At 41.6% G+C, this 23,732-nt stretch overlaps 2 protein-coding genes across 2 annotated transcripts; both read left to right on the forward strand.

Annotated features, from left to right (window-relative positions):
- The first annotated feature begins 7,095 nt into the window (after nt 1-7,095).
- On the forward strand, nt 7,096-7,719 carry LOC146886843 (uncharacterized). Its single transcript, XM_085671898.1, has 2 exons — nt 7,096-7,391; nt 7,449-7,719. Exons 1-2 carry the CDS (start codon nt 7,096-7,098, stop codon nt 7,717-7,719), a joined length of 567 nt encoding a protein of 188 aa, XP_085528024.1.
- A 647-nt stretch (nt 7,720-8,366) lies between these two features.
- LOC146886844 (uncharacterized) lies at nt 8,367-8,747 on the forward strand. The gene has a single exon (XM_085671899.1). It carries the CDS (start codon nt 8,367-8,369, stop codon nt 8,745-8,747), a length of 381 nt encoding a protein of 126 aa, XP_085528025.1.
- The last annotated feature ends 14,985 nt before the right edge of the window (nt 8,748-23,732 follow it).

A 23,732-nucleotide genomic window follows, 5' to 3' on the forward strand; every position in this document is an offset into this window, starting at 1 on the left:
AAACTCAATTCCAGTGTTACTACTCAATTTTCCAGTCCTTGTATTAAGTTAGGTTTTCTTGTTTGCTAATTTTCAGAATTTGATTATGCACTAATTCTCTTTATCAATTTTCAGTTTTAATGTTCAATTGGTACTGTTTCCAACTTATTTCCATGTTGATGCCATAATTCCACCTACAGAATATCATATAAACACATTCTCCATCACATCTTATATAGTGTATTTTGCTATCAACACTTGTTGTCACGAATATGCTATCTAATTCTGGTTTCAATTGTGAATTCGTGATTTTTGAGTTCTTTTCCAATTTTGCATTTATATCATACAATGTTTTAGTGATTTAAACTTGTTCTAATCCATTCCTTTGAATAAAACTCAATTCTGCATATTTTACTCATATGGACTAATTGTTATCAAAAATAGAAAATATACCAAAGTTGTCCAGATTTTGGTTTTTCATACAATTTTGTGAATTTTGAGAAGTTTAATGTCTCACATTTCCACGCAACTTTTTCAAATTATAACACTCAAAACATGTTTACATACATCATTCATTACATTTTATACATGCATTACTCATTCCTAATCACTCTATATTAGTTTCATACTTGATTTGCATATTTTTCTCATTCATATTGTCATACATTATGTACAATAGCATTGTATATACTTTATATGTTATTTTTAATCTCATGCATCATATCCATTTCCTTCTTTAGACTAATAGTTGTTGTATCCATATTTGTTTATAGTTCTACATTGTATATCCCCAAATTTTGTGACATTCATCATGGTTAAGCTCTCATAAGCTAGCTACCAAAATTAGAGTTCCTAGGATTGACTCAAGTTTCCTCTATACTTCATTAAAGAGAGCTTTTTATTTATTTTTACTAGAGTTCTATGCGACTATGGGATCTATCAATGACATACATTAAATTGATTTTTCTTGTATTTATGTTGAATTGATTGAAAAATTACACTTGTATATTGAAAGTTGTTGTTGTGGAAGGTGAGAGTTATGACTTGATAGTAGTATTAGATTTTAATGAACCTTATATTGTATTACAACAATTAAATTTGGGTGTGATACGTTCATCTTGAAAAAACAATTATTTAGTATTGTATGATCAGGTTTGGTATGGTTAACTTTGGTTATGTTAATATAAAGTTGGAAGTCGTATTTTATATAATTGATGTTGTACAATATGATCAAGTACATGTAAGGACTATTTTATGATTGTTTAGAGAATAATTGAATATGGATAGTTAAGATTGGATTATAAACTTTAAATTTCAGTCTACCCTCGAATATTTAGTGTAGAAGGTTATGAGGGCAACCCCAATGTTGAAAAACGCAAAGATCTCATGGGCTTCCATGTTAACATATTAATGAAGAATTCCAAAAAATAGTTCCTAAAATTGACATAACGAAAATCCCTTTTCGATTGTCAACCACAAATCCTAAAATTGATTCCTATCCCATTTTCATCATGAAAATCCTAAATATTAGTTTTATAAAATACCTTATTGTGATGTCCCACCGCCTTCACCTTCAATCTCGCTAAATCAAATCCTTTCACTTCTGCTTTGTAGAATGAGACGGTGAAGAGAAATATATTGAAGGGTGCGAGTGTAGTACGGGAAGAAGATGCTTATGAACTCGAACAAAGTGTGAGAGGGAAGGAGCATGAGCGGGATAGAGTTTAAGCGAGGGTGAAGTGTGGGTCTGAAAGGGGCTTACCAAATCCTTCTTCATTTTCACAGTTAATCAACATTTTTAAGTTTCGGGTTCTTGAGTTTCATTTTTAAGGGACTGTCTAGTTTAATTATTTGAGTGAAACAAGTATCCACATTTTTTAAATCATTATTTAAAATATCCACATTTTAAAAAATGTTGTTTAAAATACTCACATTTTAATAAATGTGGCCTTAAGTATCAATGTTTTATCACTGGTTGCTTAAGATATATAAACAATGGCTTTGTTTTATATTTTGGTTTAAAGGAAAAAAATTATTATATTGGCAACAATTAAAAATTATTGCTTATACTTATTTTAGGCCATGATTTTTAAACCATTGGTCCATGCTTTTGTTAGAAGTTTCAGTCTTTATAAGAGTTGTAGCTTATCATCTTAGCTTTCTTATGAGATGCATTTGAGCTTGATTGGATGGATATAACTTCGTATGGTTTGTTATCTTTAATTATTATTGTGGAATGATTTATGATTTTATGAGTTGTTTTTTGAAATTTGATGCAATATAATGAAGTAAGAGGCATGGTATATGATGTAGAGATCAAGTTAAATAATTTTGATTTATTTTATTTAAATAGTTTAGATATTCATAATTTTAATTTATTGTAATCAAATGATGATTATATTGTAATAAAATTATTTATGTCTCTTTTAAATGCTTGAAAATAATATTTTATGAGAATTGAATGATGTTGTGACTAAGTATGATTTAGATGATATACATGTATGAAATGTAAGGTCACAAATTTGGGATGATTTGTGGATCATGCTGAAAGTATGTATTAACAAAAGAACTATATGTTTTTAATTTCATTAATAGTACAAGTCACGAATTTTAAGATATCAAGTATCGAAAAGTTAGAGGGATGTTTATCATATTTTCAAAAACACATTTTGAGATTTAAAAAGTGAATTAGAACACATCTTAAAGTCTAGAGATTAATACATTTTAAACTCACACCTATGTTGTCAATATTAATATTTGAGATATTATGATGAGTCAAGGGTTAATCTTTCGTAGAAAATGCTTAAAATAATTCTTTTCAAGGGTATCATAAGATATTTCTTGATAAATATTTTGGTCCATGAGTTGGGTCCAAAATGAAAAATGGTGTAGTGAATTGAACAATTTGTTTTTGTATTGTCAAAATTAGTTGTGTTGATGTGAAAATAGAAATAGTGTTTGTTGGTAGCTGAAGGTAAGCATTTAGAACTTATTACATATGTGTTTGGTTAAAAGAAATAATTGGTTGCACTTTGAAAATGGTTTTGGAAATTCTGAAAAATGGAAAACTATGCATATTTTACTCAACGGATGGAAATTTCATCCAGGAAATTTTATTAAGAGACTCAACATTACTCTCATCCTCACTTAGCATATTCAAACCCAAAAGTAGGTAGTGAAAGTATTATCTTAAATTTAATTAGCAAATATGTAAGTACTAAGTAGATCAAGACTTCTATAACTAGGTCAATAACTAGGTCAAGTAGTCTTCATAAATATTGTGCTCTCAGATGTTGTCTTTATAATAGTTTTGAAATAAATTATAAAGGAAGTCTAGAACTTCATTTATGTTTGTTTTAGTGAGAAAATATCAAGTTTTTCAATTTTAGTTGGAGTTGTTATGATTTTTGAACTTTTAAGTTAAGTAAATGCTTTTGTTAGAAGTTTAAGTCTTTGTAAGAGTTGTAGCTTATCATCTTAGCATTCTTATGAGTTGCATTTAAGCTTGAATGGATAGGTATAACTTGTATGGTTTGTTATTTTTAATTATTATTGTGGAATGATTTATGATTTTATGAGTTGTTTTTAAAATTTGATACAATATAATGAAGTAAGAGGCATGGTATATGGTGTAGAGATTGAGTTAAATAATTTTGATTTATTTTATTTAAATAGTTTAGATATTCACAATTTTAATTTATTGTAATCAAATGATGATTATATTGTAGTGTAATTATTTATGTTTCTTTTAAATGCTTGAAAATAATATTTTATGAGAATTGATTGATGTTGTGACTAAGTATGATTTAGATGATATATATGTATGAAATGTAAGGTAACAAATTTGGGATGATTTGTGGATCATGCTGAAAGTATGTATTAACAAAAGAACTATATATTTTTAACTTCATTAATAGTACAAGTCACGAATTTAAGATATCAAGTATCCAAATGTTGGAGGGAGGTTTATCATATTGTCAAAAACACATTTTGAGATTTAAAAAGTGAATTAGAACACATCTTAAAGTCTAGAGATTAATACATTTTAAACTAACTTCGACCTATATTGTCAAGATTTATATTTGAGATATTATGATGAGCCAAGGGTTAATCTTTCGTAGGAAATGCTTAAAATAATTATTTTCAAGGGTATCATAAGATATTTCTTGGTATATATTCTTTATTATATAAACCTATTGTGATTTAAGAAAATATATTTATTGTCTTTAATAAATTATTGGGTGAAATAAAAATTATTTTCATTTTGTTATTGTGATAAATTTTAATGAAATTCTTTAAATTTAAATAGAGTAGTATATTTCAGTGGCAGAGCTCTTAAGGAGCAAGTGGGGCCACAGCCCCCAAACTTTTCTAATTTTTTATTTATTTTTTCAATATTTTTAAATTATATGTGTTTACTTTTTTTAAAGTTATGTATGTTTTTAATTTTTTAAATTATATGAATCTTTTTTAATTAGATAATATTATATTGAAAAATTAATGAAAACTAAATTAGGTATTTTTTATTTCTTTTATAAAGTAAAATATTTAATGTTAATAAATAGTAAAATATAAAATCAAGTATAATAAAAAAAATAATTATAAAGATCATTTTCATTTTTTTTTCTCATTGTCTTTTGAGTTTTTCATATGTTGTACTCATCTCTCACCCTTGTAAGGCCCAATTGTTTCTGTCCATCTTATTTTAAAGGCTGCCCAATCTTTTGGGCCTAAAGGGGTTGACCCAATCCAATTTCTAACCTAAGGTACCCCAAACCCTAACTTGTGCTCACTTTTCGTAAAAACAGATTCCTCACATCCCTTAGAGCAGCTGTCATCATCCTCTGCTAGGGTTTGGAACCGTTATAACCTAGCAAGCTCAGCCTCATTCTTCCATTCCGCGTAAGTCTCTCCCAACTCAAGCTCTCTATTCTTTTCGCCTCTTCCTTATGTTCTCAGTTAGAGCTTTCTAATGAGCTCGTTTTGAACTTGTCCCACTGTTTTTCAATTCGCGAAGCGGTTCCTTAAGCTACTGTCGAGTATCAAAGCCTTAGCTAACGTTTTCCAGGTACGGGGAAGTTCGGGCTTACTGTTTTATTTCGTGTTCTTGTATGCTTGGTCTTCTTTTGTGAGTTGAATGTTGGGTTGCCATTATAAACTGTGTAGGAGCTGTTAAAAACATGTTTTGGTCTATTTGGATGTATCTGCCTGCGTGAACAATGACGGGTTCTGGTTGCCTCGCCCAAGCGAGTACATCTCGCTTAGGCGAGATTAGCAGTAACTCGCCCAAGCTGCTTGAGCGAACGGTCACCCAGGCGACGAGCGCCAGTTTTGAGCGAGAACCCATCTCGCTGAGGCAAGGTGGTCTCGCCTAAGCGAGCGAGCGCAATAGTGCCACTGTTCCTGACTCGAGCCCTCGCCTGAGCGAGAGAGACTTCTCGCCTGAGCGAGGCTCTTCTACCTGAGCGAAGGGCTGACTGAGGAGTATGTATGTTGATGGATTTCTTTGTTCTTGGATGTTGAATACATGTATGAATTGTTTATGCCTTTCTAAGTATGAATTGAGTGGCTTTGCATGAATAAGGTGGATGATGAATTGTGATTCATGGGTTTTAACATGATATGATTATGCTTTTGGTATGAGATGATTCATGGAATTAAAATGATGTGTTGGTATGGATTTGGCATGAGACATGAGTGAAGGTTGTTTAATGAATATGGCATGGTGTCGGTATGAAACACACTCCTACTTTCATGGTTTGAGATTGGTGAATGAAAGATATTGACATGGGATACAACGGAGGATGGAATTGCCAAGGTTGGCATGGGATATTTACGTATGTGTGTTGAATAATTACTTGTTTGATGATGATTTGGTCTGTGGTCAGTGCGTAATTCCTTGAGATCCCTAGGTGGGGTTTTCAAGGTCGTGCTTCAGTGGTCGGGACGTAATTCCATGGCCCTGTTAGTGGGTGTCTATGGTGGTGCCCCATCTGTATAACTTGGTAAGGATTCAAGGTAAGATTGCATCTTGACACTCTAAGGAGTCAGTTAGTCTCACCTAGAGCGGATTGACTCCTGTGGTGAGAGTAGCAAGAGGCCTGAAATTCACTAAGGGCTAACCTTGTGGTGAGGGAAATTGATTCATTGTAACACTTATAACACATAGCTCAGGGGTGAGCAGCTCGGGGGTGAGCAGCTTGAGGGTAAGCAGAGGTATCCACCACAAGTGCAAGCATCCGCTGAATCCGACCAGGTTATATGTATCCGGATGAGTCGAGTTGTGTCTTAGTGTAATGCTTGTGAAGTCATAACATGCTTGGTTGATATGTGTATATGGAAATGTGAAAGATATATTTGATTGCGTGGATAAAATCTTTTGTGCTCTAGCTTACCCTTCTTGTTTGTTGTGTGTCTTGTTGTGTGGTACTCTCATTTGCGATGATCATCAACTTGTTGGTGTGAGCAGATGCGAGGAACACCCGTGGGCAACAAGGAGGTGATGGTTCCGCTGCATAGTCTGCGTGGACTAGGCTTAAATTTTTTTTATGGGCTTTTCTTTAGGGCTATGGCCCATGTACTTGTTTGTCCTTGGATTTATATACATTTTGTAGACTTTTTATCCAATTTTCTTTTGGACATCGTGGTGTACCTTGGGTTGTAAGGAGTTGAGTTTGAAACTCCAAGACTGCGCTAGTATGTTATCTTTATATGACGTTTCCTTTAATTTCGTATATTAAATTAAATGGGGTGTTACATTTATGGTATCAGAGCGGTCATTCCTTAGGTCTGTGGACTTGGATGTCTGCTTATTTCTCTGTGTCTTTCTAAGTGTCCTAGTTACATTCCTATCTCATCAAGCCTAACCAAGTGATTTTCTATGTTCCAGTGAGCTATGACACCTCATCGTAGGAACAATCCTCCTAGGGCGATGCCCCGGACATCCCAAGAGCTATAGAAGCCATGGTAGTTGCTATGATACAGCAGAGTACAGCTGTGATGCAGCAGCACGAGGCATCAATGCAGCGATAGGCAGCGTCGCTTGAGCAGCAGCAGGTGGTGATGCAGTAGATAGAGGCTGCTTGGGTAGCTGCGGAGGAGGCCCATAGGCAACACATGGAGGCTCTCCGGCAGCTGGAAGAGACCAGGACAGTTGTACCTGCCTTCGATCCTGAACCACAATCTGCAGTTAGGGAGTGGAGCTTAGAAGATTTCCTGAAGCATCACTCGGTGAAGTTTGACGACAAGACTAGTCTTGACGCCGCAGACCAATGGCTGAAGGACCTAGAGCACATCTATGATGTAAAGATGTGCCCCGCAGAGAACATGTTAGCGTTCTCTGTGTATATGCTCACGGGGGAGGCGGAGCATTGGTGGATCAGCACCAAATCCATCCTTGAGGAGAGGGATAAGTCGGTGACATAGGAGGCTTTCAGAGAGAGATTCTTCTCTGAGTATTTCCCAGACAGCATCCAATACGCCAAGGAGGTGGAATTCCTCCACTTGACCCAGGGAGGGAAGACCGTGGCAGAGTATGCTGAGAGATTCAAGCACCTCATCCGCTTCTACACTCTACCGCTCAACGAGGAATTGAGGTGCCGCAAGTTTGAGAATGGTCTCCGTGGTGATATCTGTTTGATGGTGGCTCCTTTGTCCATCAAAGACTTTGCCGCTCTGGTGGAGAAGGCTAGAGTGATGGAGAAGATGAAACGTGAGGTGGAAGGCCAGCGCCCACAGTAGCCACAATAGCCTCAGAGGATTGGCGGACCATCTAGGTCCAAGCCCAAACATAAGGAGCGAAGGAGACCATATGACAGACCTCACCATCAACCTCAGGGGTCTAGGAGTTTCTCCCCTCAGCAGGGTCGAGTGCAGTGTTACATATGTGGAGGTCCTCACCTGAGGAGTGCTTGCCCACGCATGGGGGTTACCGCAGATGCAACAACTGTGGCAAGGAGGGCCACTTTGGGAAGGACTGTCCCAACCTTGCTAGGGCAGCAACACGCCCTCCAATTCAGACTCCTCACCAGCACCAGGGGAGAGACAGAGGCAACAGGCCTTAGGCGACATGCATAGTGTATGCCATGACAAGAGCAGAGGCGACTGGTTCAAGTAACCTGGTTATGGGTAGTTGCATGATAGTTGGTATGTCTTGCTGTGTATTGTAAGATTTTGGAGCGACACGCTCCTTTGTGTCAGATGATTGTGTGAAACATTTGGGTCTGCTGGTGTGCGAGCTGCAATGCGAGCTTGCGGTGTCTACTCTGGCGTCGGGTTTGGTCAGGACGTCGTCCTTATGTGCTAGGTGTCCGGTCGAGGTGGAAGGACGCAAGTACAAGGTGAACCTAATCTGCCTGCCACTACAAGACTTGGAAGTGATTTTAGGGATGGATTGGCTTTTTGCCAATCGCATTCTTATCGACTGCCGAGAGAATAAACTGTTGTTTCCCGACTTAGAGGAGCCTGGGTTGGTATCTTCTCAGGGTGTTATGAAGGAACTCCATGATGGCGCGCAGTGTTACATAATCTTCACACATCTGGGGATGGAGAAGGAGGAGAGGACGTCAGTTATACTAGTCGTGCATGAGTTTGAGGATGTATTTCCTAACGAGGTGCCAGGGTTGCCTCCCCGCAGAGAGGTAGAGTTCTCTATCGATCTAGTACCAGGAACCGGCTCGGTATCGATGGCTCCATACCGCATGGCTCCGGCAGAGTTGGTTGAACTTAAGAAACAGATAGAAGAGCTAATGGAGAAGCAGTTTATCTGACCCAGCACTTTGCCTTGGGGAGCACCAGTAGTGTTGGTGAAGAACAAGGATGGGAGTTCACGTCTGTGTGTGGACTACAGGCAGTTGAACAAAATGACGATCAAGAATAAATACCCGCTTCCAAGAATTGATGACTTGATGGATCAACTGCATGGGTCGTCGGTGTTCTCAAAAATATATCTACGGTCAGGATACCACCAAATCTTGGTAAAGGCAGAGGATGTACAGAAGACTGCCTTCCGGTCACGGTATGGACATTATGAGTACGTGGTTATGTCGTTCGGTGTGACTAACGCTCCAGCAATGTTCATGGACTACATGAACAGGATTTTCAGACCGTTCTTAGATAAGTTTGTCGTGGTCTTCATAGACGACATACTTATCTACTCCAGGACTCGAGAGGAACACGCAGAACACTTGAGGTTGGTCCTCGGTGTCTTGAGGGAAAAGCAACTTTATGCCAAGTTATCCAAGTGTGAGTTCTGGATGGATGAAGTTCAGTTTTTGGGGCACGTGATATCGGCGCAGGATATTTCAGTGGATCCAGCGAAGGTTGAGGCAGTGGTTAAGTGGGAAAGTCCTAAGTCAGCCATAGAGATCAGGAGCTTTGTAGGGTTAGCGGGCTACTATAGGAGATTTATAGAGGGATTCTCCAAGATAGTGGCGCCTCTGACACTGCTTACTAGGAAGGACCAACCCTTCACATGGACGGACAAGTGTGAGGAGAGTTTTCAAGAGCTTAAATGGAGGTTGACTAGTGCTCCCATATTGGTAATTTTGGATGTTGGGAAACCATTTGTGGTCTACTGTGAGGCATCTCATCTTGGGCTTGGCTATGTTTTGATGCAAGAAAAGAAGGCAGTGGCCTATGCTTCGAGGCAACTTAAAGTACATGAGAGAAACTACCCCACTCATAACTTGGAGTTGGCAGCCATAGTGTTTGCTTTGAAGATCTGGAGGCATTACCTCTATGGTGCCTAGTTTCGTGTGTTCAGCGATCATAAGAGTCTCAAGTATATGTTTGATCAGAAAGAGCTGAACATGAGACAAAGGAGATGGATGGAGTTCTTGAAGGACTATGATTTTGAACTGCTATATCATGCCGGGAAGGCGAATGTAATGGCGGATGTCTTGAGTAGGAAGATAGTGCATAGTGCACACCTTATGATTAAGGAGGTGGAACTACTAGAGAATTTCAAAGACATGAGGCTGCAGGTGGATTTGAGGTTTGAGTTCATTAGGTGTAGTACCCTGACTATATCTAGTGACTTCTTGACCTCGGTTAGAGAGAGACAGTTGTTGGATGCCAGTCTGAATAGAGTCAAAGAACAACTTGGGTGAGATGAGACTAGAGATTTCGCTTTGGGTAATGATGATATCTTGAGATTCCAGGGTAGGATTTGTGTACCTAATGATGCTGAGGTAAAGAAGTTAATTCCGGAGGAAGGACATAAGAGTTGCCTTAGTCTGCACCCTGGCATGACTAAGATGTACCAGGATCTCAAGGAAACCTTCTGGTGGCAAGGGATGAAGAAAGATGTGGCTCAGTTTGTATCAGCATGTTTAACATGCCAGAAGGCGAAGGTGGAGCATCAGAGACTCTGTGGGAATCTACAGCCCTTGGAGATACCAGTATGGAAATGGGACAGCATCTCCATGGACTTTGTGACCCATCTTCCACGGACTCTTAGGGGGCATGATACAATCTGGGTTATAGTGGATCGACTAACCAAGAGTGCCCAATTGTACATTAAGGAGATAGTAAGGCTTCATGGGGGGCCTTCGAGCATAGTTTCCGACAGAGACCCGCGGTTCACATCTCGGTTTTGGCAGACGCTACAGAGTGCTATTGGTAGCAAGCTCACCATGAGTTCAGCTTATCACCCTCAGACCGATGGCCAGTTTGAGAGGACAATTCAGTCATTAAAGGATTTGTTGAGAACATGCATACTAGACCACCTGGGTGCTTGGGATGAGGTATTGCCTTTGATAGAGTTCACCTACTACAATAGTTTTCATGCGAGCATTGGCATGGCGCCATACGAGGCTCTTTATGGCAGGAGGTGTAGGACTCCTCTCTGTTGGTACCAGGATGGAGAAGTGGTGTTGGTTAGACCAGAATTATTAGAACAGACCAATGAGAAAGTGAGGATGGTGAAGAATAGAATGCAGGCTTCTCAGAGCAGGCAGAAGGCCTATGCAGACAGTAGGAGGAGGCCCTTGGAGTTCGCAGCTGGCGATCATGTGTTCTTGAGGGTGACCCAAACCACTGGTGTGGGAAGGGCTCTCCACCCAAAGAAGCTCTCTCCTAAGTTCCTTGGTCCCTATCAGGTCACGAGGAGGATTGGACCGGTGGCTTACGAGATAGCTTTACCCCCTCAGTTGGAAAATCTTCATCCGGTGTTCCACGTCTCGCAGCTGAGGAAGTATGTGTTCGATCCGGCTCATGTGTTAGAAGCTGAGGATATACAGATCAGAGAGGATCTTACTGTGGAAGTACCACCCATCGCGTTAGAGGACAGCAAAGTTGAGGAACGCTGAGGGAAGACGGTCAGTCTTGTCAAAGTCATCTGGGATCGGACGACGGGTGACTCTACTTGGGAGATGGAGGAGGATATGAGGAATACAAGGCCCAATTATTTTTTGCCCATCTTATTTTAAAGGTTGCCCAATCTTTTGGGCCTAAAGGGGGTTGGCCCAATCCAATTTCTGACCTAATGTACCCCAAACCCTAACTTGTGCTCACTTTTCGTAAAAACAGATTCCTCACATCCCTTAGAGCAGCTGCCGTCATCCTTTGCTTGAGTTTGGAACCGTCACAGCCTAGCAAGCTCAGCCTCATTCTTCCATTCCGCGTAAGTCTCTCCCAACTCAAGCTCTCTGTTCTTTTCGCCTCTTCCTTATGTTCTCAGTTAGAGCTTTCTAATGAACTCGTTTTGAACTTGTCCCACTATTTTTTAGTTCGTGAAGTGGTTCCTTAAGCTATTGTCCTTCACTGTTCGAGTATCAAAGCCTTAGCTAACATTTTCCAGGTACGGGGAAGTTAGGGCTTACTGTTTTATTTCGTGTTCTTGTATGCTTGGTCTTGTTTCGTGAGTTGAATGTTGGGTTGCCATTATGAACTGTGTTAGAGCTGTTAAAAACATGTTTTGGTCTGTTTGGATGTATCTGCCTACGTGAACAGTGATGGGTTCTGGTTGTCTCGCCCAAGCGAGTACATCTCGCCCAGGCGAGATTAGCAGTAACTCGCCCAAGCTACTTGGGCGAATGGTCACCCAGGCGACGAGCGCCAGTTTTGAGCGAGAACCCATCTCGTTGAGGTAAGGTGGTCTCGCCTAAGCGAGCGGGCGCGATAATGCCACACTTCCTGACTCGAGCCCTCGCCTAGGCGGAGGGTGCTCGTCTAAGCAAGAGAGACTTCTCGCCTGAGCGAGGCTCTTCTGCTTGAGCGAAGGGCTGAGTGAGGAGTATGTATGTTGATGGATTTCTTTGTTCTTGGATGTTGAATACATGTATGAATTGTTTATGCCTTTCTAAGTATGAATTGAGTGGCTTTGCATGAATAAGGTGGATGATGAATTGTGATTCATGAGTTTTAACATGATATGATTATGCTTTGGGTATGAGATGATTCATGGAATTAAAATGACGTGTTGGTATGGATTTGGCATGAGACATGAGTGAAGGTTGTTTAATGAATATGGCAAGGTGTCGGTATGAAACACACTTCTACTTTCATGGTTTGAGATTGGTGAATGTAAGAGATTGACATGGGATGCAACGGAGGATGGAATTACTAAGGTTGACATGGGATATTTACGTATATGTGTTGAATAATTACATATTTGATGATGATTTAGTTTGTGGTTAGTGCGTAATTCCTTGAGATCCCTAGGTGGGGTTTTTAGGGTCGTGCTTTAGTGGTCGGGACGTAATTCCATGACACCTGTTAGTGGGTGTCTATGGTGGTGCCCCATCTGTATAACTTGGTAAGGATTCAAGGTAAGGTTGCATCCTGACACTCTAAGGAGTCAGCTAGTCTCACCTAGAGCGGATTGACTCCTATGGTGAGAGTCGTAGGAGGCCTGAAATTCACTAAGGGCTAACCTTGAGGTGAGGGAAATTGATTCATTGTAACACTTATAACACAATGCTTAGGGGTGAGCAGCTCGGGGGTAAGTAGAGGTATCCACCACAAGTGCAAGCATCCGCTGAATCTGACCAGGTTATATGTATCCGAATGAGTCGAGTCGTGTCTTAGTGTAATGCCTGTGAAGTCATAACATGCTTGGTTGATATGTGTATATGGAAATGTGAAAGATATATTTGATTGCGTGGATAAAATCTTTTGTGCTCTAGCTTACCCTGCTTGTTTGTTGTGTCCTGTTGTGTCGTAATCTCCTTTGCGATGATCATCAACTTGTTGGTGTGAGCAGATGTGAGGAACACCCGTGGGCAACAGGGAGGTGATGGTTCCGCTGCATAGTCCGCGTGGACCGGGCTTAAATTTTCTTTATGGGCTTTTCTTTAGGGTTGTGGCCCATGTACTTGTTTATCCTTGGATTTATATACATTTTGTAAACTTTTTATCCAGTTTTCTTTTGGGCATCGTGGTGTGCCTTAGGTTGTAAGGAGTTGAGTTTGAAACTCCAGGACTACGCTAGTATGTTATCTTTATGTGACGCTTCTTTTAATTTCGCATATTAAATTAAATGGGATGTTACAACCCTCACCTAATTTCTTTTGTTATCGAAAAAAAAATAAGTTAAACAGAAATTCATTATTTTTGCCCTCATTTTTTATATCTTTTCTTCTATTTTTAAAGAAAAAAAAGAAGATAATTTTCTCTTGTCTCTCTTGGTAGTGAAATACTTGTTTAATATTAAGCACTATTTTTTATCTCATGACATTTTGTATATTATTTTTTATGAATATAGAATCGGAAGTAATGTATTATTTTATTTTTTTACAGACAATTTTTAAGTGGACTTGATTATCATAATTTTTTGTTATCTCTAAATTTTTTGTTAGATTATGATAAATTATATTTTAGTCTTTGTTCCAGCAGAGAACAAACAAGATAAGTTAGGCACAAGCGTCACCTTACCCGTGTAGTCCGTTATCTCCTCAGTTGGCTTCTTCCCGGTTGGTACATGTCGGTTTGGACCCAGGAGGGGTTACCTACAAAAGGGGCTCTGAAGCTCAAGTGAGTCAAAACTCTCAAAAGGTCAAATCAGTGATTAATGAATTCGTACCTTTAATTATTGGGTCCACGTGTATTTATAGAGCATTAATTATGTCTGGTTATCCCATGGGTCGGGCCTTGGCTTGGGCTCTAGTTTGGGCTATAAGTGGGCCTGGGCCCTAACCCAGGCCCTTAGGACCTATTGAACACAGGGGGCTTCGATTTTACTGAGTATACTAAGGTTGTCAGCCTAAACCGACTACCAGTCCCCCAGCCTTGACCGACATAGGTGTCGGTCAAGGGTGATATGTGTTGATATGCTAGCGGAACCGGCTAGGTGTGATACATCAGTCCCCCAGCCTTTAAGTGTGATGAAAAATGTTAAGGCTAAAAAGTGGTAATCGTTTGAAGGTAGGTGAAGGGGTGTCAAGGGTCAAATCAGGAAGTTCTGGCGTCGTCATTTTTAATAGTCACGTCTCTTGTAATGATGGTGTCGATTGGTATGAGTTGTTGTTTTGGCGGGAAGGGGTTTTCGCCTTTTGGGATTCTGGGCTATAAATATGGATTTCAAAACGAGTGAAGGGTTACTTGGTTCATTTGCGAGAGTTTTGTATTCAGAGGTCTTGTGAGCATTTTACTGTTCGACTAGTTCCTAATTTCAGTCGACATCTTTCCGTAAACATGAAAAAAATGTATGTCTAGTAGTGATAGTATATCGTTGTCCACATCTAGTAGTGAGAGTATGGGGTCGGAGAGTAGTAGAGGTAGGCAAGTTGATGAAGAGGGTACTAGTTCTAGAGGTATGGTAAGTGGGATCCCCATGGAAATGGTGAGGGAGGTCCGCGAAGATCCCCCTGAGGAGTTGGCCGAGAGTGATTTGCCGGCCAAAGGTGGTTATGGGTGGGCGGTTGCCGATGTCCGCAATCAATCATCTTTGTTCCGGTGGTCTCTCTTATTGAACTCCTGGCTGAACTGTACGTCTGTCATCTCAAAGGGTGTAAGCAGGGATATCATTTCCCTGGAGAGGGTTAGCGCTATTGATCGTGTGTGTCACGGGCAGGAGGGGGCTACAGAGAAGTTCTTCTACATGTACATGTGCGGTTACCGCTAGATGATTTCGCTATAGATGTGTTGCGCGCGCTGAACGTGGCACCTACACAGTTGCACCCAACTAGTTGGGCTTACTTGCAAGCCTTTCGCATCTTGTGCCAATCTCTATACCTGGAGCCTTCTCCTTACGCTTTCTTGTACTTCTATGACACCAGACCCCGTCGGCTGACTACTTGGTTGTCTCTGATAAGTAGTCCTAGTATCAGCAGACTGGATGCATTTTCCCAGTCTTTTAAGCACTTTAAGGATGGGTACTGCAAAGTTGTGGTGAAGGAAAAGGGCAAGCCTTATTTCTTGAATGCTGATGGGAGTACAAAGTTCCCATTTAGCTGGACGGGTACCCCTTCTCGGTACAAGGATATGGGGACGGATGAGTTGTCGGCGGGGGATAAGGAGGTGGTGAAGATCTTAATGAAGTTATTCGATAAGTTGCCCACTAAGGGCTTAGTTAGAGTTTATAATTCGGTGCATCCGATTATAGATATTGAAGGTATCTGTTTGTTACTTAAACTGTGTTAATGATTCTAAGTTGTTTTAATCCGGGGTTTACTGTGTTATTGTAGGGCACATAGCGCAATCAGGGAAAAAGAATTTGGCGCTCTTCCAGTCGCTGAGGAAGGAGATGGCCGCTAAGGCTAAGGCAGCTGGGAAAGTTGACGTTCCCAATTTGCAAGAGTCCGTGGTGGAAGTTCACGTACATGGTGGAACGAAGAGGAAAGCCGAGTTGCCGCCTCGCGCCGATAATGGGAAGGATGTGAAGAAAGTGAGGGCGGTCTTGCTTGGGGCAGGGTCGGCTAGTGGAGAGAAAGGACCGAAATCTGGCTTAATTGAGTTGCCAAAAATATCTGAGAAAGGATATCGCGATCAACCTCCCGAATACCATTATAAACTCAATCGACGGTATGGAGGCGGATCATATCGTAAGGACAATGGTGGAATTTGGGAGCAAGGCCCTGATATTGAGTCGTCGTGTAGGGTCTTTATATCGACGGGAGGTGAAGGAGGGAGGTCGGGAGAAGGTGGAAGAGCTGCAGGGGAAAGTTGACAAGTTTGAGGAGGAAAGGGCTGCGTGGAAGAAGGAGAATGAGGGTTGGGAGGCAGAGAGAAAGAGGTTGGCAACGTGGAGGGTTAGGTGTTTGGATTCTGAGGAGAAATTGAACAAGAGAATAGAGGAGTTGGAGGAGGACTATGACGAACTGAAGGAAAAGTATGACGGTGCTATCGGTGAGCTTGACGACCTGAAGAACTATATCATACAAGAACACATCAACGGTTTTGAGAAAGTCTACGTCAAGCAGCCTTTTTCCATGAGAAGGTTGATATTACGGACACAAAGTTTGATGTTAACAAGGATGTTATTGATGGGAGGCTTGTGAAGGAAGATGAAAGCAGTACGGGTGAGGAGGCGGAGGAGAAGGCGGCTAAAGAGGTGAAGGAAGCGGGTGATGCCGAGGAGGTGGCCCTTGATGCAGCAGAATAGGACCTCGAATTTTATTGATTTGAAAATATTATTTGAGCCTATGTTTGTAATAGTTGGTACATTGTGTTACATTGATACACTTTTGCATCTATGTTGAATGCGATTAATGTTCTGTATGTTATGGTGTATGATGGATTTTGATGATCTGTGGTGTATGTATGGCGCGTTCGACTGTATGCTAAGGGTGTTCGAATCAGGCCGCTTACTTGTGGTAAGGGTGGGGAACTTAAACGAATTAAAACACAAGTTAAGGGTGTTCGACCCAGGTCGCTTACTTGTGGTAAGGGTGGGGAACTAAGACGATTTAAGCACAAATTAAGGGTGTTCGACCTAGGCCGCTTACTTGTGGTAAGGGTGGGGAACTTAAACGAATTAAAACACAAGTTAAGGGTGTTCGACCCAGGCCGCTTACTTGTGGTAAGGGTGGGGAACTTAAACGATTTAAGCACAAGTTAAGGGTGTTCGACCCAGGCCGTTTACTTGTGGTAAGGGTGGGGAACTAAGACAATTTAAGCACAAATTAAGGGTGTTCGAATTAGGCTGCTTACTTGTGGTAAGGGTGGGGAACTTAAACGAATATGAGAGTAAAAACGTAGGAAAGTTGTATAGTTGAGAACCCTTTGTTTTATTTATTGAATATGGGGTGCCTCGTTAAAACCTCCCTGGCCAAAACCCTCCTTAGGGAAAAAAGACTAGGTGAGGAAAAAGAGTACACCCAGGGTTACAAGTGTTCGGCTTATTGCAGCATACATTTAACTGAAATAAAGTTTGAGGTGGGATACATTCCAAGTGTTAGGTATTTCTTCCCCAGATAAATGTTCAAGGCGATAAGCTCCTCCTCTTGCGTCTTCACGATGGGGTATGGGCCGTCCCAGTTGGCGGAGAATTTGCCATCCTTCTTTCTTGCACTGTTGGCCATTCTCCATACTAAGTCCCCGATTGCGAACGATCGTGGACATAAGTTTGTGTTATACTTTCTGGCAGCTCTTTGTTTGGCAGCTAAATTGCGTATCTGGGCTTTTTCTCTGAGTTCGGGTAGGAGGTCGAGATGTATAGCCATGTTTTGGTGGTTGTGAGTTGGGTCGTATAGTTCTCGGTGCAGGGATGGTTCACCAATCTCAACCAGTATCATGGCGTCTGCACTATAGACTAGGCTGAATGGGGATTCGTTTGTTGATGATTAAGGGGTGCACCTGTAAGCCCATAGCACTTCTACTAACTCTACGGGCCATCGGCCTTTGGCGGTATCTAATCTCTTGCGTAGCTCCACTAGGATAACTTTATTTGCCACCTCTGCTTGTCCATTGGTTTGTGGATGTTCTACAGAACTTGTGATGTGTTTGATGCCCAGTGTCAACACCCAATTTCGTCCGGGTGAATAAATTTATTTTCGAAAAAAATAAAAAAAAAATAATAAAAAAAGGTTTTTTTAGTTAATGGAAAATAAAAAAAATGTGAAACAAAATTTTCTTCAAACAGATTTTCAAACATCAACTTTAGAAAAAAAAAGAAAAAAGAGAGAAAAAAAAGAAGAAAAAAATGGAGGAAGAGCCCAATTTGTTATTTATTTTCATGAGCTCAATAACTCAAATATTTTCTATCTTTGTTCCTGACAGAGAAATTAATTATATAATAATAATTAGAAGCAATATCTCTTCAAATGGTAAGAATCAATGTTATTAATTGGGATTAATTTTGTGCTCTGATTTGTTATTGATGATGATTGATTTTGTGCTCTATTTTGTTGCGATTTGATACTCATAATTTGCTACTATCATGATCAATTTCTTCCTTATATTGTTCGTTACAATTAAGGCTGAGATTGCATTGACATTGCAAGTTGTGAATATAAATACGCACTCTGTCATGACCAGAAAAAAATTCAAGACACTACTCTAATTCTTTCCCATCACCACTCCTACATACACACCTCTTTTTAATCTCTCTTTTAAAAAAAACATATTGAAGTAGGGAGAAAAAAGAAAAAAAAACATTCTCTACCCTCTCTCTTTCTCTCATTACCACCCACATAGACACCTCTCATCTTTATCTCTCTAAAAAAACAAAAATATTAGAAAAGGAGGCAAAGAATAAGAAAAAGAGAAAAGGTAAGGAGATATTGAACCTTTTTTAAGGTACGTAACTGCTAGTTCATTCTTTTTTTCTTTTGATTTATTTTTATCAATTTTTTATTATTCTTTTTAAATCATTAAATTATTTTTCCCATTTTTTTGGTGTCTGTTCGACCGCTCGCGTTGCATGACACCTATTTTAGACTTTCGTTCCTTTTTTTTCGAAAAAATATATATCAATCTAAGAATAAAATATAACTTTCTTTGTTTACTCTTTTATATCTATTTGGTTGCTCACGTCGCAATGACATCCACAACTACTCCAAAATAACTTTAAAAAAATATTAAAAATTTATAAATGATTAAAAAATAAAAAAATAAAAGATTAGAAAAAAATTTATTTGAAGTGTCTATCCGGCCGCTCACGTCGCATGACACCAATTTTAAAATAATACTAAAATTTAAATAAAAAGATTTTTAAAATTATAAAACAAATTAAATCATTTTCAAATAATTTTCCAAATAGATTTTTTTAAAAGAACTACGTAACCCTGATTCTCCATTCACATGGAGATACGTAGGAGCGAGGATTAATCCTCGTCGGGCCCAAAAAATCAAAAAAATAGTTTTGTTGTTTTGTGTACATTCTTTTATTAATATTTTTGGGGAAAATTAAATATTTTGAAAAAACCACATAACTTTTGCACATTTAATTAAAGGTACCGTCTTAGGACGGACGTTGTGGAGTGTTAATACCTTCCCCACGCGTAACCGACTCCCGGACCCAAAATCTGGTTTTTCGCAGACCTTATTTTTTTTATGGTTTTCCACAGTTTCCTATAATAACTATGGTGGCAACTCCAAACTCTGTTTTTACAAATTTTATTTTTTTGGTTCGTCGTCCCATCGCAATTTCGGTTGTAACACCCAGGCCAGTGTAGAACTTGGCTAGCTCCTTATCTATAAATTGTCAACCATTGTCTGGGATGATAGTATGTGGGACGCCATATCTGCATATAATATCTTTCCAAACAAATTGCTGAACTTGTTGGATCGTGATGGTGGTTTGCGGCTTGGCTGCTATCCATTTGGTGAAGTAGTCGACGGCTACAATTAGGAATTTCACCTGCCCTTTGCCGGGTGAGAAAGGGTCGAGGATATCCATTCCCCACTTAGCGAATGGCTATGGGGATAGTATGTGGTGCAGTTGTTCTTGTTTCTGGTGGATAAGGTTGCCATGTTTCTGGCATGGTTTGCATTTTCGGACATAATCCTGGCAGTCTGCTTCTATAGTCGGCCAGAAGTACCCGCCTCTAAGAATTCTGGTAGCCATGGTACGTGCGCCGGAATGGTAGCCACAAATGCCTTCGTGTAGTTCTTTAAGAATATAGTGTGCTTGCTCTGCCATGACGCATTTAAGGAGGGGTTGGTTGTACCCGCATTTGTAAAGATCATCACCTATCATGGTGTAACTCGTTCAAAGGCGGATTGAATGACTGCACAGACCAGATGGTAATATTGTAGAAGGATGGGGTCTTTGATCTAAAACTCGTCATTTAGGTGCCCTACAGTAAGCTTGGAGTCGGTTTTACACGTTAGCGTCTTGACACCTACTTCACGGGCAAGGGAAAGGCTAGCGAGGATAGCCTCGTATTCGGCTTGGTTGTTTGATGTCTTGAAGGCAAAGTGAAGGGATTTTTCGATGAGGATGTCATTAGGGCCTTCTAACACGATGCCAGCACCGACACCTTTTGGATTTGAGGAACCATCTACATGGAGCGTCCACTGGTCCTCTGTGGGTGTGTACTGGAGGTCGTTGATGAAGTCTAAGAGACATTGGGCTTTAATGGGGCCATGGGGTTCGTAGCGAATGTTGAATTCCGACAGCTCGATGACCCAGGATGACATCCGTCCGGCTAGATCTAGTTTTTGCAGTATTTTTTGGATTGGATAGTCGGTTTTGACGGTGATGTTATGGTTTTGGAAGTATGGGCGTAGACGGCGGACTGTGTGGACCAGGGACAGGGCTAGTTTCTCCATCATTTGGTATCTGGTTTCAGGGTCTTGTAGCGTTCTGCTAACGAAGTACACAGGATGTAGCGTACCTTCTATTTCTTGTACAAGCGCAGCGCTGACGGTGTGGTCAGTGGCTGTGATGTATACAAGGAGGGGTTGGCGAGTGTCCGGCTTGTGGAGAATAGGCGGCGAAGTAAGGGTTGTTTTCAGTTTCTGGAAGATTTGTTCACAATCATCAGTCCACGTGAACCGAGTGGATTTCTTTAGGAGTTGAACGATGGGTTGGGTTTGTTTGGCTAGTTTGGGTAGGAAACGGGAAATGGCTGTGAGGTGGCCTATAAGGCGTTGGACCTCTTTGATGGTAGTGGGGCTGCGCATCTCAATAATGGCCTTGTATTTTTTGGGATTGGCTTCTATGCCACGTTGGGTCAACATGAACCCAAGAAATTTGCCACGATCGATGCCGAATACACATTTGTCGGGATTGAGGCGGAGGTTGTATTGGCGTAGTGCGGAGAAGACGGCCGAGAGGTCCTCGGCATGTTGATGGTGACTTGGAGACTTGACAACCATGTCGTCAACATATACTTCGACACATTGTCCCATGAGATGACTGAAGACCTTGTTCATTAGACGTTGGTAGGTTGCTCCAGCGTTTTTAAGACCAAAAGGCATAACTTTATATAAGTAGTTTGCGTCGTCCGTGATGAAGGCGGTTTTGTGCATGTCAGATATGGCCATGGGGATTTGGTTGTATCCGGAATATGCATCCAAGAAGCTTAGCACCTTATTCCCTGCTGCACCATCAACAAGTCGGTCGATATTGGGCAAGGGGTAGGCATCGTGAAGGCAGGCCTTGTTCAGATCCGTGTAGTCTACACACATCCGCCATTTGCCATTGGCTTTCTTCACCAAGACTACATTAGAAAGCCAAGTGGTGTAGTGAGCCTCTTTTATGAATCCTGCGTTCAGTAACTTGTCGGCCTCAACCTTAGCCGCTAATCGGCGTTCTTCGCTAAGTTTGCGTTTCTTCCGGGATACGTATCGGGCTTCTTTGTAGATAGAGAGTTTGTGGGATGCCACTTGAGGGTCCACCCCAGGTAGGTCAGTGGTTGACCAAGCGAAAAGGTCTGTGTTGTTAGTGAGGATGAGTGTGATGATGGCACGCTCGTCAGAGTTCAAACCGGTGCCTAGGTTGATAGAGTGGCCGTTGGGAAGTTCAAGAGGGGAGGTCTCTTCAACTGGTTCGAGACGGACATCATGGCCTACTCTGGGATCTAGATCTTCGCCTGACAGGGCAATGCTGGAGCCAGATGGTCGCTCGATGTGGTTGGTTTGTTGAATTGGAAGCTGTGGGCGCAGGCTGACCATGTAACATTCACGTGCTAAGCGCTGGTCGCAGTGGATGGTAAGGATGTCACCAGAGGGAGAAGGGAACTTCATGGCCAAGTGGGGGCTGGAGACGATAGCACCAAGGGTGTTGAGGGAAGGACGGCCTAGGAGGACATTGTAGGATGTTGGCGCGTCGACGATAAGGAAGCGGATTGGGATGGTTTTGGTTTGGGTTCCCTCACGAAAGATGGTGTAGAGGTCGATGTAGCCACGGGTGGATACTTGTTCGCCAAAGAAGCCATAGATCGGCTCGTCATATGGGACTATGGCGGTGTCCAGAAGTTGGAGTTTTTGGTAGGTGGCCCAGTAGAGGATGTCAACGGAGCTGCCTTGGTCGATAAGGACTTTCTTAACGGCGTAGTTTTCGATTTCAACAGTGATGACCATGGGGTCATCTTGTTGATGGTCGAGGCCATGAAAGTCGTCATCTGTGAAGATGATAGGAGGCATGCGGCGTCTGTGGTGGGAATGGGTGATGTGGTTGATGGATTGGATATGGCGGAGGTGTTTCTTTCGTGTAGAAGAGGTGGATCCTCCACTAGCGAAGCCACCAGAGATGGTGTTAATGGTGCCACGCAGGGGAGGGTCGGTGGGAGTGATGTCGGTGCGGGCTGGTTCGGGTTCCTGGTTAGCGGTTTGGGCGGGGCATCTGTCATGACGGGAGTCGTGTGGGGGGCGTCTGTGGTCGGATCAAGGGGGTGGCGGGATCGAGAGGGATGTTCATCTCTACGGATGAAGTGACGAAAGTGACCAGTACAGACCAGTTCTTCTATCTTATCCTAGAGTGCTTTGCAGTCTTCTGTAGTGTGGCCGTGATTGCGGTGGTAACGGTAATATTTGGTCATATCAGCGTTAGGAGGTGTGGTTGTCTTACGTGGTGGAGGGATGAGGTCAGCTTGTAGGGCCTCATCGAGGATGCAGGAGCGGGCTACGGTAAGAGGGGCATATCGGGTGAAGCGAGGTTGGCGGGGCTCGCGTGGGCGGGTATCAGGGCAGGGAGGTTGCGGGGTAGGGTTGGTGGTGGTGGCTGCATAGTCATTGCAAAATTTGGTATGGAGGGTCTGCATTTCCTCCATGTGGACATAGTCGGTTGCACGCAATTTAAGTTCGTGCATAAAGGCAGGTGGGTGGAGGTAGACATTGTTAGCGAAGGGGCCGGGTTGTAGGGTAAGTTCCATGCATTGGAGGATCATCTCTTGGTTGAGGTGTGGGGTGCGAAGAGCTGCCTTACTAAAGCGGTCTATGAACGCTCTGAGTGGTTCGCCTTGTTCTTGTCTAATGCCCAGGAGGGAGATTGTGGTAGTTTGGTGTGGACGGCTGCCGGCAAAATGGGTGGAGAACATGTGTGAAAGGACGTCGAAGTTGTCGATGGAGTAAGGCGGAAGGGTTGTGAACCATTCCAGAGTAGGGCCCTTGAGGGTGGTGGGGAAGGCTTTGCAGAAGACTGCATCTTGGGACGTGTACAGGGCGACATGGGTGATGTAGAATTTGAGGTGTTTGTCAGGGTCGGTCTCACTAGTATAGTGGTCCAGTGTGAAGGGTTCCCACTAGACGGGTAGGGGGGTGTTGGCGATGAAGTCGGTGAAAGGATGGCGACTCCTAGGCTGGTGGGTAGGGAGCAGATGAGGTGGGATGAGATGGTTGATCATGGCGGGGAAGGTAGAGGTAAGATTATGAGGAGGGATATGGGCCGTTGGGAGGTATTGTGGGTTATATTGTGGAACATGTGT

Source organism: Vigna unguiculata, chromosome 4, assembly GCF_037176805.1.
Source record: "Vigna unguiculata cultivar grain cowpea cultivar isolate G323 ecotype 2 chromosome 4, ASM3717680v1, whole genome shotgun sequence".
Taxonomy (NCBI): Eukaryota; Viridiplantae; Streptophyta; class Magnoliopsida; order Fabales; family Fabaceae; genus Vigna; species Vigna unguiculata.

Excerpts from the sequence above, each read along its gene's own strand:
- LOC146886843 (XM_085671898.1), top strand. The coding sequence starts at position 7,096 with ATGGAGGCTCTCCGGCAGCTGGAAGAGACCAGGACAGTTGTACCTGCC. Across the intron at positions 7,392-7,448 it reads ATCCTTGAGGAGAGGGATAA|CATCCAATACGCCAAGGAGG; the intron begins GTCGGTGACATA and ends TTTCCCAGACAG.
- LOC146886844 (XM_085671899.1), top strand. The coding sequence starts at position 8,367 with ATGGATTGGCTTTTTGCCAATCGCATTCTTATCGACTGCCGAGAGAAT.